This window comes from Sinocyclocheilus anshuiensis, unplaced genomic scaffold, assembly GCF_001515605.1.
Source record: "Sinocyclocheilus anshuiensis isolate Anshui unplaced genomic scaffold, SAMN03320099.WGS_v1.1 scaffold234, whole genome shotgun sequence".
Classification (NCBI taxonomy): domain Eukaryota; kingdom Metazoa; phylum Chordata; class Actinopteri; order Cypriniformes; family Cyprinidae; genus Sinocyclocheilus; species Sinocyclocheilus anshuiensis.
In genome coordinates, this window is record NW_015544165.1 from 239,689 (window position 1) to 257,933 (window position 18,245).

Here is an 18,245-nt window from a genome sequence, read left to right on the forward strand (position 1 = left end):
TGTGTGTGTGTGTGTGTGTGTGTGTGTGTGTGTGTGTGTGTGTGTGTGTGTGTTTTCAACACAAGATCACAAACACTTCAAGTCTATTCGGTTTTCTGAATAAAAAGTGAAATTCAGTCTGTAGAATATTAACCAAGATGTTTTATATTTCCCTCCCCATGCAGTTCTACAATAAGTTATCGTTTGGGAGTAGCATGTTCTAGTTCTGACAAAGCATGTATTGGTACAGTTTATTAGTAGTCTAGGGGTAATTTAGTTAAAATGAGAGAGAGAGAGATTAAATTACATTTATTTATTTATTTCAGTCAAAGGTTCTTTACCTTTTTGTAATCTGAAGAACCTTATTTCGCCACAAAGAAACTTTTGTGAAACAGAAAGGTTCTTCAGATGTTAAAGGTTCTTTATGGAACCATTTAGACAAAAAGGTTCTTCTATGGCATCATGAAGCACCTTTATTTTTAAGAGTGGACTAGTGTTTGCCACTCTGGTATGTGTATAGAGGAGCGTACCTCCAGTTCCAGAGCAGGAAATGCGGTTTGGCCTGTACTGACCTCACTTGACCCCTTCGCCCCAACCTCCCCATCCCATCACATCTCCGCCGCCTCCAGCCTGCATTTGCGCAAGGAAGATTAAGCTGCTCTGACGAAACCATGTTTACAAATATGCAGGCAGAGGAACAGGGCAAGCGACGCTGAGAAGGAATAGAATACAAATTGCTTTTTTTATCTCTCTCAGGGCCTGGGCTTGAGAAAATGCATTTGCGATTGGTGTTCCTCTGCCTGTGAAGGATAAAGCCTCTGCTCTGTGTTTGGGTGCTGGTTAGCATTCATGCTCTCTCTCTCTCTCTCTCTCTCCCTCTCTCTGTACCTCCCGTTCTCTTTCTCCCCTCCTTTTCTCCTCCTTCATCCCAGGGTCTGATTTTCTGGCTGTTTCGCTGGTAATCAAGTAGTCTCTTCGCTCTCCTCTGATGTCTCGCTGACTCTGTCTCTCTCTCTTTTCTCTATTTTTTGAAGGGACTCTTTATGATTAACAGTCTCTGTGAGCGGCTGTCTGCTTGTGCGGGAGCTGACAGAAATGAATAGAGCATTAGAATCAGAATCAGAATGAGCTTTATTGCCAGGTATGTTTACACATACGAGGAATTTGTTTTCGTGACAGAAGCTTCCACAGTGTAACAGAATGACATCAAGCTGGGAGATCTATAACTGTGTACTAATCACTGCTAACACAATTATGCAGAGCTACAGATTCTTCTGGTTTATACAACACTCCAAGCAAATGCTGTATAGTCCACCCAAAAATTTAAATTCTGTCATCATGTATTCACCCTCATGTCATTCCAAACCCGAATGACTTTCTGTTTTCTGTGGGACACAAAATAAAGATATTTTGAAGAATGTAGGTAACCAAACAGTTTTGGTTATCACTGACTTGAAACTGAGAAAAACACCACGAGACATTTCAGAAAATATCTTCTTTTAACATAAAAAATGTTGCCATGAACACATATGACTTTCTTTTAACAGATTCCCCTATTTGCTCTTTTCCATACAGCAAAAGTGAATGAGTGACAGATGTTAAGCTCCAAAAACAACAAGTACCATTATAGTCCATAGTCCATACGACTTGTGCTGTATTCCAAGTGTTCTGAATACATACGTTAACTTTCTAATTATGTACTCGTGACAAAAAAATAATTATAGTTTCTAAGGTTTGATCTCTTTTATTTAAAAACTCAAAAAGAACTATTTTATGTGACATTGTTTTATGTTTGAAAATATACTTAAATTTTTTTGTTAATATTTTGTAAAACCACCTTGTGTATATCACTGTAACCATATATATTCAAACATATTCAAATTTCACCACTATTAAATCTGGCACTTTGTATTTGGCACAAATAACAACTTATATTTTATGATACCATATGGCTTTGGAAGATTTGAAATATAGCACAGAAGACATATGATCCACATTTAGGGTCCTTTTATTTTAACCCACTTTCCATATTTTGACACAGTCGAGTCATTGTGTTTGTCTGCTCAGCGTTTGTTGTGAGCATTTGAAGCTGTTCAAAAAGCATGAGAACCGTTTCCCCAGGGAGCAAAGCTTTGTGCATAAATATTTAGCACAAATGGAAATAAAACAAAGTGCCACACTTTCTGTAATGCTATTCATGCAAACCAGCCTCTGATTCACATTCAGAAGTCTAATATTACTGCATTGTGTTTACGAATCACGTGCTCTTTCTGATCTCGAATGCTGATAGAAACTTAAGCACGCTGAAAAACATCAGCTGTTTTCAGATAACCCCTGACCTTTGACCCCCACAGAAGGGACTGACCGTCCTTTTGCCTTTCTATTAGCTTCTGTAACGAAACTCAGAATTCCATGAATAATGGGCTGCTATGGCTGATGAAGACACAGATTCATTATTCAGCATGCCGATAGGGTTCGGCCCGCCACGGGCAGGGATCAGGAGGAGGTAGAGGAGAGAATGGGATCTCAGACAGGGTGAGGGTGTGAATGGAGAATGAGGAGAGACAATTCCCCCGTACTTCAACATTTTTTTTCAGTGGGTTGAAGGGGAATTATCTCTCAATACTCGTGATATTTTTGACAAGGAACGGTGTGCCGAAGCCCTTTTCTCTTCATATTTAAGAGTTAAACTCTCTTCAAAGCTTTCAGGAAAGTTTCTGTAATTGTTATATTAGACACCAACAATCCCTCCCTTCAGGCAGCTAATCTCTCGTTTAAACTTTCTATCCTTTTGACTCCAGCATGTAAGAGCCTCTCCTCAATTTGGCCTCACTGTTTGAGAGTCATCTACCATCCTTCGTAGACGCAAATAACCGAGCTCTGTGGAGTCCCAAAGGCCTGCGTTCTTTGTGTTAGCAGCTCATGCATCACCAGCCCTCTCTGACAGAGAGAAATATGCCATTTATTTTTGTTTCACCCTGATATTGGAAGACACAGAGCAGAAGAACAAGGGGAAAAAACTGCCTGTTGCACAGGGTTCTTTGTGAATCATGATTCTGTCCACAGAACTCTGGCCAGGCTTCAGGCCCGAAGTCACTTTGTCAGACAGCAAGATGTAATGGGCTATTACGGTACCCTTACATTGTGACACGGAGAGACTCTTAGTAATGATGACTCTATACGCTCTGAGCCTGCTCAGCCTGAGGGCTCATTGGGGTTCGGATGTGTAAAAGTATGTTTTAGACAGCATATGTTCGAAGGATACCACCTTCACCTTCTGTCTGCTAATGATGTAATACTGTAGATCAGCAATCAACAGTCGCTGTCTCTCTCTACCTGTCTTGCACACAAGTAGGTAAATTGTCAGTCCCCTTGGATTAACCTGGAGTAAAGTGTCTTAGTCATAGACACAGTGGTGGTAGTTCATGGATCAGTTCATAGATCGCTCAACCTTGCAGTCACCTAGAAAACTAAAAGTTTAAAAGGAATAGATCACTGTCATTTAAAAATCTTCCCTGCTGATTTTAAATCTCACAGTTTCTTTCTGTTCGCACCAGGTTTGACGTCATGATGTCTAAACCACACCGCATATACACATACTTCAGTCGGTCGCCATTGTCCTTGACGAGCCGAGAGCACTGGGTTGTTCAGTATTCCACAGATGCTCGTCATGTGTAAGAGTATGCCAGGGTTTTAGTGTGTAGAGGAGCAGAGGAACATGAGGCCTTTGCCACCCCACCATCCCATTACCTCAGCCTGCTCGGGCAGGGCTTTAACCTTGGCAGGCAGGCTGGAGGAGAGAGGGTAATTCTAACCTTTAAAACCTGCTGATTAAAGCTAGTTTTGTGGAATTTGATTCCACTTAATGCCTTTGGCCCTGAGCCCAGAGGCCTAGCATTAACATCAACAGACACTGTGTCTTCTGCCTGAGACACATGCACACACACATACACACACACACACACACACACACAAACACATTTGTTGTACTGTCACGGGCATGAGTGTGGGTATTATGCACACTATTCCTCCTCCTTATCTCTTTTTCTCTCTCTCTCCCTGCATGCAGTGATATTGGACAGTCTTAGTTGTACAATATTTCCTCTGTGTTATTGTTGTGTTTGTGATATTGATATATGGCTGTTTTCACTTGTCCAGCTTGAGTAATTAATTCCGCCGTTCTGGGTCTGTGTATAAACTGTTTTTGTTCATTTACAATGTGCAAGGTATTTTTAGAAGCCAAATTACCGTAAGGCCTTCTTTTTTGTGCAAGCGGTTTTGTTCGGTAACGATCATGGTCTCCTTACCTTCATTTATTTTAACACAGCTGAAGTTTCATATGCGGCGGCAGAGGTGTTGTAGGATTGAAGATGGCTAAACTCAATGAGATGATTCTGCATACTAGAGATAATACTGCTAATGTTATACTAGTATATGATACTAGCAGGGCTGTGCCCCATTCAGAATTGAATAGAGAATTATTTCATTTAAATTCAATTCAGTTTAGCCCCTAAATTGGTAACAAATTTTAATTGAGGTAGCAAAAATGTTTTGGAGAATATTTGGAGAATAATTTACTCTGTGAAACACAAAAGGTGATGTTTTGCAAACAGAATTGGTGATCATTGACTTTAATTTCTTTTGTGTTTCAAAGAAGAAAACAAAGGATGAGTAAATGATGACAGAATTTTAATTTATTCCTTTAATGAAGTAACATAAAATTTATATACAGGATTTGTCAAAACAAAATTTGAATTATGGCTTGACAAAAAAAAACTGGCTGGTGTAAATAAATATTAAAGTTGTTCTTGGGAAATTCTTGGGGGAAAAAAAGGTTTTATGCGCATGACAGATAGAAATGTCACCTATAGATTAGAGATGCACCGATACTGAATTTCTCTGCCGATACCGATAACCGATTATTCAGAATGATATCTGTCGACACCGATGCCGATACGGTCGTTTTATTTTCTTAAGGAAAAAAATCCCTCTTAACTGATGCTGTAAACTACACAAGGAACCCTGTCATTTGGCACATTACTATAATATTAAAGGTTAAAATTAGCAACAGAGCTATTATATTCAACTGTTATTTATTTTCAGATATCATAATTGCACTCAAATAAAAATGGAAATGTCTGTTTACAACTCATTTGCACACATCTTCATAAATACCTGTCTTCATGCCAGATTTATTCTAACACATATATAATTATAAGTAAAAAAGCTCCTCTTTAGTGTTGTTTTATAGCTAACTAATGAATTGTGTACAGTGGATAATTTAGCTGAGGTAAATGCTACGTTAAGTGACATACTGTTCACAATCTGATTTATTGACATCTTTCCGCCGTTGAAACACTGATTGAGCGATTACATAAGACATGATACATTTTGGTAAGCTATACTGTATCTTTCAACATACCTTCTGATGCTCATTCATGTTTATTTTGCACTATAACTTATTAAAGTGGAAGAGGCTCGTTCTCCACGCTGCTGCTTGAACTGAGGTGCTACAACGATCTGTCACGTCACATTTAAAAGTCAAGTCAAGTCACCTTTATTTGTATAGCACTTTATACAATACTGATTGTATCAAAGCAGCTTTACAGTGTCAAATAGGAAAATAGTTTGTCAATAATGCAAGAAGACAATAACAAAGAGTCATTTTTCCAGCTAAAGTCAGTTCATTGATGATTCAGTGATGTCTTCATCCAGTTCAGCTCTGTTTCCAATAGTGTCTGTGCAATCAGTCAGTCAAGCGTCCCCAACTAAGCAAGCCAAAAAGTCATCAAAAATTTAAAAGTGTCAAAATGGCATTCATTGTTTAAATTACGAGATAAAATGTACAGGATTTGAAAGCTGAGACTTTGTTTCTTATCAGAAGTAAGAAAGCACAAAGCTCTTTGCGATTATTGGATGGGAAGTGCGCTACAAATATTGTTTGGTGTAGAGAAAACCTGCGGATCTGGCAACCCTGAGCCTGAGGGAGCCTTTAGAGCAGGGGTGCCCAAACTCGGTCCTGGAGGGCCGGTGTCCTGCAGAGTTTAGATCCAACCCCAAGTAGACACACCTGAACCAGCTAATCAAGCTCTTACTAGGCATACTAGAAACCTCCAGGCAGGTGTGTTGAGGCAGGTTGGAGCTAAACTCTGCAGGACATCGGCCCACCAGGACCGAGTTTGGGCACCTCTGCTTTAGAGCCTGCTTTAAAGTCACTATTTTTAACTGTTAATGTTGTCATGTTAATTTTGACAGCCCTAAATTTAACAGAGAGATTTTCTTCACACACAATATAAATTGCAGTCTGACATGTTTTTCCGCCACCTTTTGATTGACAGGATATAATTGGTCCTGATCGTTGGCTGATTTTGAACAATCGGCCGATGGCTGATAGTGAAATAAATTGCTTTTTTCGGCCAATACTGATTATTGGCCAATACATCGGTGCATCTCTACTATAGATACTTACACTTCATTTATATATAATACTTTATATTTAATAAATTAACTTTCCTTTGGGTGCAATTTGGGACATGGCCTTATATACATAAAAAACTGTAAAAAAATAAATAAATAAATGATAATAAATAAAATAGGGCACAATGTATTGTGTTTATATAAAGAAATTTTCTGAATTGATTTTTTTTCTGGTGTTTTACCCGTGCTTTGAATCACATGTGTTGTGTTTTAGGGTTAAAGGAAATGTCTGTAAACTTAACAGGTAATGTCCTGACAGTAACTTTTCCATTTTTCAATGCATTTTTTTCTGAAAGTATAGAGCTTTCTGCACACAGAGGTGCGTAACGGTTATCAGTGTGGAAGGGAAATAAGATGTGATTGGCTATGACAGTCTGAGTCGTAGTGACAGCCTGTTACTGCTTTAACTATCCATTTGCGTTCAGTAGACTTGTTCTTCCCTGAAAGAGGCTGAATAATTTGCAGAAGGACAGGAGACATATTTGTGTCTATTCCTCAGGCTCAATCCACAGCCCTTAGGCAAGTCTATATGCCTGATTGATAATACAGAACTTGATCTTCTTAATGAAACGGTGACTCTGCAGTATATCTGATGGCACAAGATTTCATAACCAGGACATACTTGTGAGGGTTTGCATGTCATGTACGCTGTAGTTATCCTGATCTGTTCAGTATTGCTGAAAGAAGAGTAAGGCATGACAAATGTACATGTTCAAGTGATTGGTAATAGATTTGTCTTGATTATCTACAAGGTCTCGGCTCACTATATCACTCTACGAGGTAATTCATCAAGTTGTCGCCAATGCGCTCTCAAATTGTATGATTGAGTATTCCCAACTGGATTCACTGTCTGATAAATTATTCCTTGTGTAGCGAGTGCTAAGACAAAACTCTATCAAGGTTAGCGTGGGATTCGGTATAGCTGCTATACCAGACTAGACAAATACTCTGCAGTGTCTGGTTTCCCTCAGAGGCCTCAATCGGGGTAGGCACAATATTTAAATGAAAATGAGGCTGTGAGGTATAGAATCTAAGTCTGTTTAATAAGGCAAGACGCTACAGGCAAAATGTTGCCAGTATTTTCTAATTTATTAAGTGATATAAAGAGATTTTTGAAATCCACAATGTAAGAAAAATTCAACTCTAATGTCAACACAATGAAACACAAGTTTTGAACCTTGTTTCATCCAATTCTCATGTTTCTGTTCTGGAAATTCACATTTCATTAGATAATGCCTCATTTTCATATTTAAACATAACATTTCAGAAGACTAAGCAATCGTCTTAATGTACTGTGATTAATCATTTCGAGAAAGTATTGCGATTTCTATTAGTTAAAAGGTTTACCCCATTCACCTGTATTGTCTTGCTTAAATTGCACTATTGAATACTGTGCAATGTATTGAATGGACTGTATGTCTGTTCCTCACAGCCTCATTTTCATTTGCATCACATTAAACAGCATCTACCCTGATGAGGTTCATTGTGGGCATCTAGTATCACGACCACTCACATCGTCACATCATAAAACAGCAAATTGGTACCATACTTAAGATGCCATGGTCTGATTAAGTGTGTCTTCACACATCATTATGGCCTAATGAGAGAGTCTCACATCTTCGGCAGGTTGGACACCTTGCCTTCATACCTGCCCGGCTGACTTGATTGATGGCTCGGCATAACACCTGCTACGACGACTTGCACAATTAGCGTGTCCTAATCACAGCTCTACTGTCTGACCATGTTACATCTGGCCAAAGTGTTCATCCCCTCTGTTGAATATTACTGTCCCCTAGTACATGGACCTAGTCTTACACAAAAATGGCAGTGTGACGAGAGGGGCGGGGCCAAGAGCCGTGGGAACGGAGCGAGGCCGGGGGAGTAAATGCTAATGCACGACACCTGCGTGGAGGCTCGAGGTGGTGGGCTGGAGTGAGTTGCCGGGGGGGCCGACGAACTCGCTGCCGGCCGCCTGGGCTGGGGAGGAGCAGGGAACGGGGGACTCCTGCCGGCTGCCTGAACCCGGAGGAGCCGTCGCCGTCCACCGAGGGCTGTCCAGTGCCGCTGCCTGGCATCGCGGAAGAGTTTACCCAGCTGGTGGAGGGCCGAGCGGCAGTGTGTCTGGGAACCGGAACAAGATTTTTTATTTTTTTTTCCTCTCTCCCCTCTCTCGTCTCTGTCTCTCCTCATCCTTCCGTCTCCTTTTTTCTCGCCTCGTCTGTCTGTCCTTACCCCGAGGTATGCCGCGGCCGCCGTGATCGGCTCCCCCGGAGGGGGGACGGGGGAGTAGAGCGCAGTCTCATGGGTACCCCCCGTCCTGCGAGGGGCGATGGGGGTATGTGACGAGAGGGGGGGGCCAAGAGCCGTGGGAACGGAGTGAGGCCGGTGGAGTAAATGCTAATGCACGACACCTGCGCCACTCACCGGTCTCGAGTCCCACGGAGGAGCTCCGGAAGGATAAAAGGAGGAGTGACGACAGTGTTGGACGAGAGAGGACCAGGCCTGGATTTTATTTTGTGTTTTGTGTGCGGCAGTCGTCCGTGTTTCTTTCATTTTGTGTTTGTTTATTTTATTAAAGTCTTTAAATGTTCGCCGGTTCCCGCCTCCTTCTTATTAAAATAAATCACCATATAAAATCTGATTGGTTGCGTTTACTCAGCAGATTAAAGTCTGCTTGGAAAATTTGTCATTTTAAGGTTCCAGTTTGATAGAATGAGGTTTAATAGTTAATCACTGGGTCGGCCCAAGTTTGCAAGGTCAGTGGCATTAATGTTCAGTTTGAGGCATATTTTTGCAAAATAATCAGTTCTTCTTACTTTTGGAAAGAGAGAAATTCTGATCACAGTGTTTATGCACATTTTACGACCTGGTCAATTCATCTCAGGTGATCAGTGAAGGTTGCTTGAGCATTTTTAATTAAAAAAAATAAAAATAACTGTTGGTTTTGCAATACCACTACATGGAGATAATCACTCAATTAAGCAACCAACTTTAAAATTTTTAGACTACTTGATATAGTCTATTTTTTATCCCAAATGGCCCATTTCATAACAAAATCTCATCTATGGTCTGTTTTAGATGTGCATTGAGAACAGTTTGTAATTTGTAGTCTTGCTGTTGCTTCAAATGATGAGTAAATCAGATTGAGAAATGGAGAGAAGTCCTGCGTGATTGTGGGAACATAATTATGCCTTAATTGCTTGCCATTTGATGTGCTGTCATTTGTCACAGCCCACAGACAGCAAATAATGGCTTCTATCATTGTCAGTTTGTCACATTGCCACGCAGCCTTGAGAGAGAATCAGCAAAGAGCTGAATGATATTTGTCCTGAATTACTGATAAGCTAGTCTGCGTTATAGGTTTTTTTGTTGTGTGTATTATATTAAATGTTTTGGGAGGACGCAAAATGGTCAGCCTACCTGTTCCTGGTTAGTTTGTGTGTGAACATATTTTATCGTTTGCATATATGCTCTGTTCAGTAACCTAATGACAGAAGACCAATAAACAAAGGCTGCCTGGGGCTAATTTAGTTACTTTCCAGTCCACTCAGTGGGAAGAAGAGTAATTTGAGTGGGAAGAAGAGTAAAAAAAACAAAAAAACTGCGAAAAAAAACTTTCAATTCAAGAGTCGACTCAGTCGAGCCTTCCTGTTTTGCATGGCACAAAATGTTGCTGCCACTCTAAATCACTTCAAATCATTCACATTTGAAGTTCACTGTCACTGAAAGCAGCTGCCTATGTAGGCAACAGGCAACTCACTAGATTTTGTAACAAAGCTATATTGTTGTGTATGTGTGTAAGCTCTGACAGTGTGCAAACAGCATGTGTGTAGCCGATGGACGGTTTACATTGATTCTCGTATCAGCTCTGACAGGTGCTACAGTCTGACATGGCCCAGGTGTCTTGTTTATGCCTGCTGAACACTTTGTGTATTTCTTAAACTAAGTAAACAGAAGCTGCCTGGGGCTAATTTATTCACTCTCCAGTCCGCACAGTGGGATGAACAGTAAGGAACCGCACACACCTGTCAATACTGTGGAACAGATGCTCATAGCACTCAGCCTGGTAAATATAGCAGACATCCACATACAGACATTATCTGTCAGATGGAGATGGACAAATGTGTTCTCGTACGTTTGGAGCTGGATGGAAGCCCTGTGTAGAAAAGCAGTGGTGTTTGATGGACTTTTGAAATGAAGAGGCACTGCTTCCCTTGCCTAATCGGAGAAACCGCCCCTGGTAGAAAGCTTTACAGAGATCTCCTCTGTCTGTCTGCCCCTCTCGGATTAGCAGAGGAATAAGATGGAACCTGTGAGAGACTCTGGACCTCAATGCTCTGCTGGCTATAGTGTTTGTTTGCTCATGAGTGTCTGAGTGCATTGACACGGCCAGGGAATCTGTGTTAGCACAAAGACACACACACTTGTTTGTTTTATGCTGCTGCTTACTACTAAATTAATCCTATGGAGTGCACTGTAAATAATGTATTTGGACCTGCTACAGTACATGATTTCTACATTGAATGTTTAATTCAGTAATTTACTGTTATCATCACAAAAATAAAAATGTTAGCATTTGAAATATGCACTATTGACTATATGCACTATTTGAAATATATGCACTATTCACACTACCATTCAAAAGTTTGGAGTCGGTAAGAAGTTTTAATGTTTTTAAAAGAAGTCTCTCATGATGATTTATTTAATTAAAAAATACAATAAAAGCAGGAATATTGTGAAATATTAGTACAATTTAACTAAACACAAATAACTGTTGTGTATTATGATATATTTTAAAATGTAATTTATTCCTGTGATGGCAAAGCTGAATTTTCAGCAGCCATTACTCCAGACATCAGTGTCACACGATCCTTCAAAAATCATTCTAATATGCTGATTTGCTGCTCAAGAAACATTTCTTATTATTATCAGTTTTGAAAACAGTTGTCCTGATCATAATCTTCCTGACCCCAAACTTTTGAACGGTAATGTATCTTAACTCTTCACAATCTGATCAAATGATAAGTCATTAAAAAGATTTAAAAATTGTGGCTGATATTAACCTGTTTGTAGTTCATTCATCACACAACAAGACATGGAAGGTTAATTGGAAGCTTTGCTTTTTGGGATACACTGTTCTGTGCAGTATGCTCTGTGTATACTGCACCTTTTGGTAAATGTCGTAGGTCATCCAGGGATTTTGTGCATATAGAAATTTTGCACACTGTGAACAGTATACACTGGGTAATAGACATCCATATTATTGGTCAGTATGGACCCATAGAATGTAGTATATTGATGTTAAAACCTTGAGTATATATACTATATGCTACATAACTGTTCTTTAAGCTTAATCAAAAACAGTTATACTATGTAGAAACAATCTTGCTGACCATGGGAGAGTGAGTTTCTGCTGCAGAGATTTGTTTTCTCTCAAGGTTTGATCGTCCTCTCATCTATACTATGTTAGGAATTGTCAAGGCTCTGATCTTATGTAGAGCTCGTAGAGCTCTTTTGAAACGATATTGTGAAGAGTGCTGTAGAAGAGTTACCTGTACCTTGAATTGAACTATACAGTAGTTTTCATTTGCACACTTTGTAATTTTACCTTTGGTTTAGTCTCGCACAGCCAACAATGAACACATTCCTAATCATATTCCATATTAGCTTGTCATTGCACTATAACGGTGACCTTAACCTCCCTTAGAACTTCAAAAAAATCCATTATTTCATAGTGCATTGTGTGTGTGTGTGTGTGTGTGTGTGTGTGTGTGTGTGTCTGCAGGCATGTGTGTACACGTGTGCATACATCCATGCAAGTATATATGTGTGTGCGTGTGCATGTGTGTGTATGTGTGTGTGTGTGTGTGTGTGTGTGTTGGATATTTGATTTATTCCAGAAAGAGCCAAGCTCTTTGGCTTGAGAGCTTGCAAACAATATGTTTGGGTAGAAAGCCGGCACCCAGCAGCACAGCATCACAGATGTCTTCTCAAAATCACATGACTCATTCCAGCCCTGGCAGACCTCTGAGTGTCCTGGCCGTTCCCTGGCCACATAGGCAAGTGTCACTCCTCAACCTGTACGGGTCACTAATGCCAGCAATGTTGCTGTTCATTTCTGTATTTTTTTATGTTTGTATAAATTATAAATTAATTTGCTGTTGTTGTTGCATTTAGAGTAGATCTGTTGAAATGTCTGTTAAAGTAAGTCATGTTCTATTCAAGTCTAACACTGACAGAGAGATGGACCCTTACAACCCCTACCATAACCTTGTTTTTCAGACTTAGCCATTGTGTTCTCTACTAACCATGCATTTGTGTGTGTTTCTTTCCCTAGTGTCTGTACGGCTGTTATGTCCACTCCTCCATCATTCCCACCTTCCACCGCAGGTGCTACTGGCTTTTACAGGTAAGACTGCCAGAGACTTGAACACCTGTTGGGAACTCAGTTAGCTATTGTTATTTTTCTGAAGCCATCGTATTTTTTGCCCCTCTTTTTCCCCTTTTTGTTTGGAGCTGTGAAGCACACCTTCAAGTGTAATTCAGCTGTAATGGAGACAGGCAGGGAGATTAAACATAACCCCTCAGCCCGCTGGAGCCTGAGCTCACCGACTGATCAAAGCTAACCTCGAAACTACAGCCCATCACAGGCAGAGGTCCAGGGAGGAAATGCATGCAGATGAAGCCTTTAAAAGAGCACAGACAATAGATATTCGTGCTTCTAGGACATATACTTAGGGATGGACTCAGAAGTGACAGCAACCATCAATTATGAAACACAATAATTGCATGACTTTTTTCAATCTAAAAGCATTTCACACTGATCAGAAAGCAATTTGATTCAACAATCTGAATTAGTATCACATTTTTAATTAAAAAAATAACATAAGCACAAACAATATGGGTCAAATCACTAGCTGACGTTTAACAGGTGTTTGTGTAAATCTCAAACCCTAAACATGAACAATAGCAATAGTAAGGCTTGACTTAGCAGTCACTAATTAATGTTAAAAACACTTTATTTTCTAGGGTTCACTGTGATACAAAGTGCTCTTAATTGGAAGAACATTAGTGATTCAGCAGCGTCTTACTTGCTACAGGCTTTGAAAAGAGGAAAGTGAAAGCTTGTAAAGCAACATTTCCATCTCCACAGAAATATTATTCTCAGTCTGTCCCATGTTGAGCTGACTCATGTTCTACTTCACTGCTGCTTCAGGTGCTCAATTTCTGTGTCCAGGATGTTCCAGCATGACTTTGTCTTATACATATGGTATCAGTTTCTGGGGCCTGGTGGCACCCTCACTGTGTCCCAGTAGTCTCAGCTTCAGATGGACCGCCCAGTGTCCATTCAATGACTGTCTGATACATATTGCATAAAAATCTCATCAGTTTTGATCTTTTGAGCATAAAGTATAAGTGTAAATATGAAACAAACTCATGGTGATCATTTTCCATGTGAGCGGGTATCTATTCTGTCACCTAAGCCAAACTAAGATGCTAATGTGGACCAGACTTTTTGTGGTTTTGTCAGAATTCTGTTTATGCAACACTTTTGCCCCAGAGTGCAGATTCATAAAGGTTACATGGCCGCTAAGAACGCACATAACCCAATCCAAGCACAGTCAAGCCTCAAACGATGACACAAGACTACATTTTCAGGAAATGTGATCACAGAGAGTGAAGGAAGGGGGAAACGTACAGAGAGCAGAGATGGCAAGTGTGGCTGTCTTTTTATCCAGTCCAGATCTTCTTTATTGAGTCTCAGTAATAAGACAGGGGAGGAGAGGAGGTAATGAGAAAAGAAGCCTATGAGGAATCTTGGCACTCGTTCCCTCTAAAACGCTTTTCCCTCAGATAGTTCCTCATTCTTCCAGGCATGTCTCTGTGGCATTGCGCAGCTCTGCTCTTCTCGCTCTGCATAACGGCAGAGACTTGCTGAGGGGACTTATTATCGCCACTTACTCAGAATGCTTTGCACCTCGTTGGCCGTTCTGAAAAGTTTTCACTCACGCAGAATAGACTGTCTGGGAGAGGGAATGACTGTTTAGAGATTTAAGGTGTTAAGGGCATATTATCTTTTACACACACAGCACATACACACACTCCCTCTGTGACTGTTCCGGTCCCGCACTTGATTGATTTAATCGTTCCACGTCTCATTCTCTTGTTTAGTGCTAATCGAATGTAATTCCTCAGCTCTCCTTCTTCATCTAATCCTACATTACAGGGCTGAGGTGTGGCAGCCGGTGACACAAACCCGGATATCATTATTATATTAATATGGCTGAATGTGAGGCCACACTTCATTTGTCTTCCAGGCTGGCAGATCTTTAGAAAGTGGTCAAGAGGCTTTGCTGAGACCTCTTTATTGTGCAAAAGGAGAGCTGTGCTATGTTGGGGAATGAAATGACGCATAAAACAGAATATTGTCCAGATTAATCAAGAAACTGGCAGCAAACCTGCGACCGCCTCCACCCCCATGTCTCTCTCTCTGTTTATCTCTCTCCCTGTTTCTGTCTTCCTCCTTCCCACCCGAGCCTTCTCCCCATGATTGATTGCAAGGTATGGCTTCTCCGTTGAGGATCCGGATGAGTTGGACCATGTATTCCAGTATTCATCTCCCTGTCCCACTTCACATACATGCTCATTAAAATAAACGAGCATGCTCATATAGAAGGAGAGATGGATGCTCTCTTTTTCTCTTCACGATCTGTCTTACACACACTGCCTGTCAGACCCACTAAATTTGGTATAGAGCGCCAGCGTGTCCATGATGCTGAAAACTTGTTAAACTGTGTTATTCAGTTATTCAGGTGCTCCAAAAGAAGTGCACTTTACAGACTTGCTTTCATTTTAAAGCTTCATGATGTGCTTTGAAATCTCACTGTTACCTAAATGTCGACCTTGGCATGCATGCATCGTGCTTTAAAGATCAATATTACATTTCCATTTTCTGACCCATCTGATGAGTTGAACCCCCTCACCTCGTCATCTTCTTTTTATTTGTTTGTGGCCGCTAGGCTGGTGTAAATTAGCCTGAGGCGTGAGGCAGACTTTTCCTTTTTGTCTGGACAGGCACTGCTCTGCATTTATTTATTCATAGCCGGTTGTTTGTGTAGCCACACCAAATGTGGGACCGCACACTTTCCGGGCTTAGAGTAATGTATATTTAACGTTGCTTACGCTCCCAGACAGAGTCATTTATGAGACGAAGCTCCATTGGACTGTTTTAACGGATGGGGACATTAATACAGCCTGTGTTTGCTTGTGTTTGTTATTGCCAGATTGTTTAGGGTGCTGAACACACAAAAGAGAAATGATGGCGTATTGATTTCAGGGCTATGGGATTAATGTCTGTTATGAGGTGTCGATGTGGTAAGTTGAAAGTTTATGCTGTCGCATGGATCAGCGGCTGAGTATTGATTGAGAAGTCTTAGAACTCGAGGCTTATGGCTACTGTAAGAGAACAGGTGTATTGGAGTTTGACTCTTTATGTCTGGTCACTGGCCCTGGATGTGTGATTTATACAGTATAGGAATATTTGGATGCTGGTTATTAGCTTTATAAAAGCTGAGGGGTGTGTTTTCTTCTATGTTCTTCTCTGTTGTAGTATTTACAAACTGCGGTGATAAAGTGTGAAGGACAGTATGAAGAGTACAGTATGTCTTGCTTTAAAACGCAAACGTACACATGGATCTCAGTTCAGGACTGTGCATTAATATTCAGACACTGTTCATTCACATGCCCTCTTGACTCATCGAGCTTCTGCACTGATTCAGGTCATGCATGCTGCAGAAGCCCTATACAAAATAACAAATATTGTATGCGTTCCTTCAGCCAGCTGAAAGTCAACTTCTTAAAGCTATTAAATGTAAACTGTTAAACTATTCTGGTTATAGAGTGGGGGAACTATGAAGTCAGAACCCAGAAGTGTAATTCGCTGTGGGTTCCTTCGAGATTTTCCTATGGGATTTTATAATGGGGTTTTTCAATTTATGAGTAAAATAAAGCCTGTGGTAAACATAACTTGACGATACTTTTATGTTTTGTTCGATAGATAGATAGATAGATAGATAGATAGATGCTGTGTCAGTGCTACATAAGGCCACATCAGAGTAGAGCACATGAGACCTCCTCTATAACGATCCCCTCATTCGTAAACATCAGCATCTCCCTCTCCCCCACCTGTCTCCACCTGCTCTTCATCATAGCAGCGGTCCAATTTCCCGTCATTGTACGTCAGCTGTCCCAGTAGCCCGCGCTCTCATCTCCATCCATCTCGGCCTACAGCCTCTCTTACACACTCTCCAACTCACACAGACACCCCTCTTACACACAATGTATGTGTATTGTGTAGCCTTTCTCACACACTTAGCATATTAAACACATTTCTATTCATGATCCTTAATGTTATTTATCCTAGTAGGACATATTCCTAGATCAAAATCCTTCATGATAAGTCAGTTTTAGTCAGAGTTATGTTTAGGCCCAAATTCTTGCAAACAGTGTCTGCTATGTAAGCCCAATTTCATGCACTGTTGCATTCTGAAATGAGCCGCAAGTGAGTGTTACATTGTCATCATTGCCACAAGGGGTGCTATAGGCATAACCTTAACCTGTGTTCTTCTATGGTTAGTTGACTCTTTCAGGTCAGCTTCTGATATGACAGAGCTAACAGTTGTTAGTATTCAGTTTATGGGCAACAGCAAGGTAATAATGCATGTTATGTATGTATCTGCATACTGTATGTTTATGTTCTTAAAGGGATGGGTCACCCAAAAATGAAAATTCTGTCATTATTTACTCACCCTCAAGTTATTCCAAACCTATAAGATGTTTTCTTCTGTGGAGCGCAAAAAAAAGATATTTTGAGAAAGCAGTGTTTTTTTGTTTTGTTTAGTTTTTTGGTCCATACAATGAAAGACAGCGGGGTCCAATGTTAAATTGAGCTCCTTTGATTTTCATTGTGTAGTCAAAAACATTTGACAGAATTAGAAATATACTTTAATTTGTGTTCTCCTGAAGAAAGGTCATACAGGTTTGGAACAACATGAGAGGTGAGTAAATTACAGAATGTTCATTTTTGAGTGAACTATCTCTTTAAGTTCACATCTTGATCAAACAAATATGTCTGTAAGCTTTAGCATTAAAGGAATAGTCCACCCAAAAATGAAAATGCTAAAATAATTTATTCACCCTCATGTTGGTCCAAAGCCATAAGACTTAGGTTTCTTTAAAAATATCTTAATTTGTGGTTTGAATTCCAGGTAACCAAAACTTAGAAGATCCAAAAGGGTCATAAAGGCGTTGTAAAACAATGAATCATATGATGTCTTGTGTAGAGAGACAATAACTTTATATGATGAACAGATTACATTTAGGCTTTTATTAACATATAAAAACTAGGGATGCACCGATACCACTTTTTCCAGTACTCGCCCGATACCGATACTTTTATTTTTGGTACTTGCCGATACCGAGTATCGATACCGATATTTTTATTGCATTTGTACATTTTTTAAATATTGGGTACAGAAACCAAAAGGGTATGTATAATGTTAGTTGGTTAACTTCATTTATCAAATAGATACAGTCAAACCAAAATTTATTCAGACACCTTCAACATTTCTCACATTATCACAGTTTATTCGCTATAGTTTAGAAAATGGTAATAAAATAACAAGAACTCGAGTTAAACTGTGTCAGAACAAATTCAGCTTGATAATGACAGATCATTTTGATAGAAAGGTATGTAATAGATTACAATCAACCAAAATAATTCAGACAGC

At 40.1% G+C, this 18,245-nt stretch overlaps 1 protein-coding gene across 3 annotated transcripts in view; it reads left to right on the forward strand.

Annotated features, from left to right (window-relative positions):
• Positions 1-18,245, forward strand: part of LOC107695759 (calmodulin-binding transcription activator 1-like) — a 177,211-nt gene that overhangs the window by 74,501 nt on the left and 84,465 nt on the right. For all 3 annotated transcript variants that reach the window (XM_016495788.1, XM_016495789.1, XM_016495790.1), the window contains exon 2: positions 12,794-12,865. In XM_016495788.1, coding sequence (XP_016351274.1) covers positions 12,794-12,865 — 72 coding nt within the window. The remainder of the gene's footprint in view (positions 1-12,793; positions 12,866-18,245) is intronic.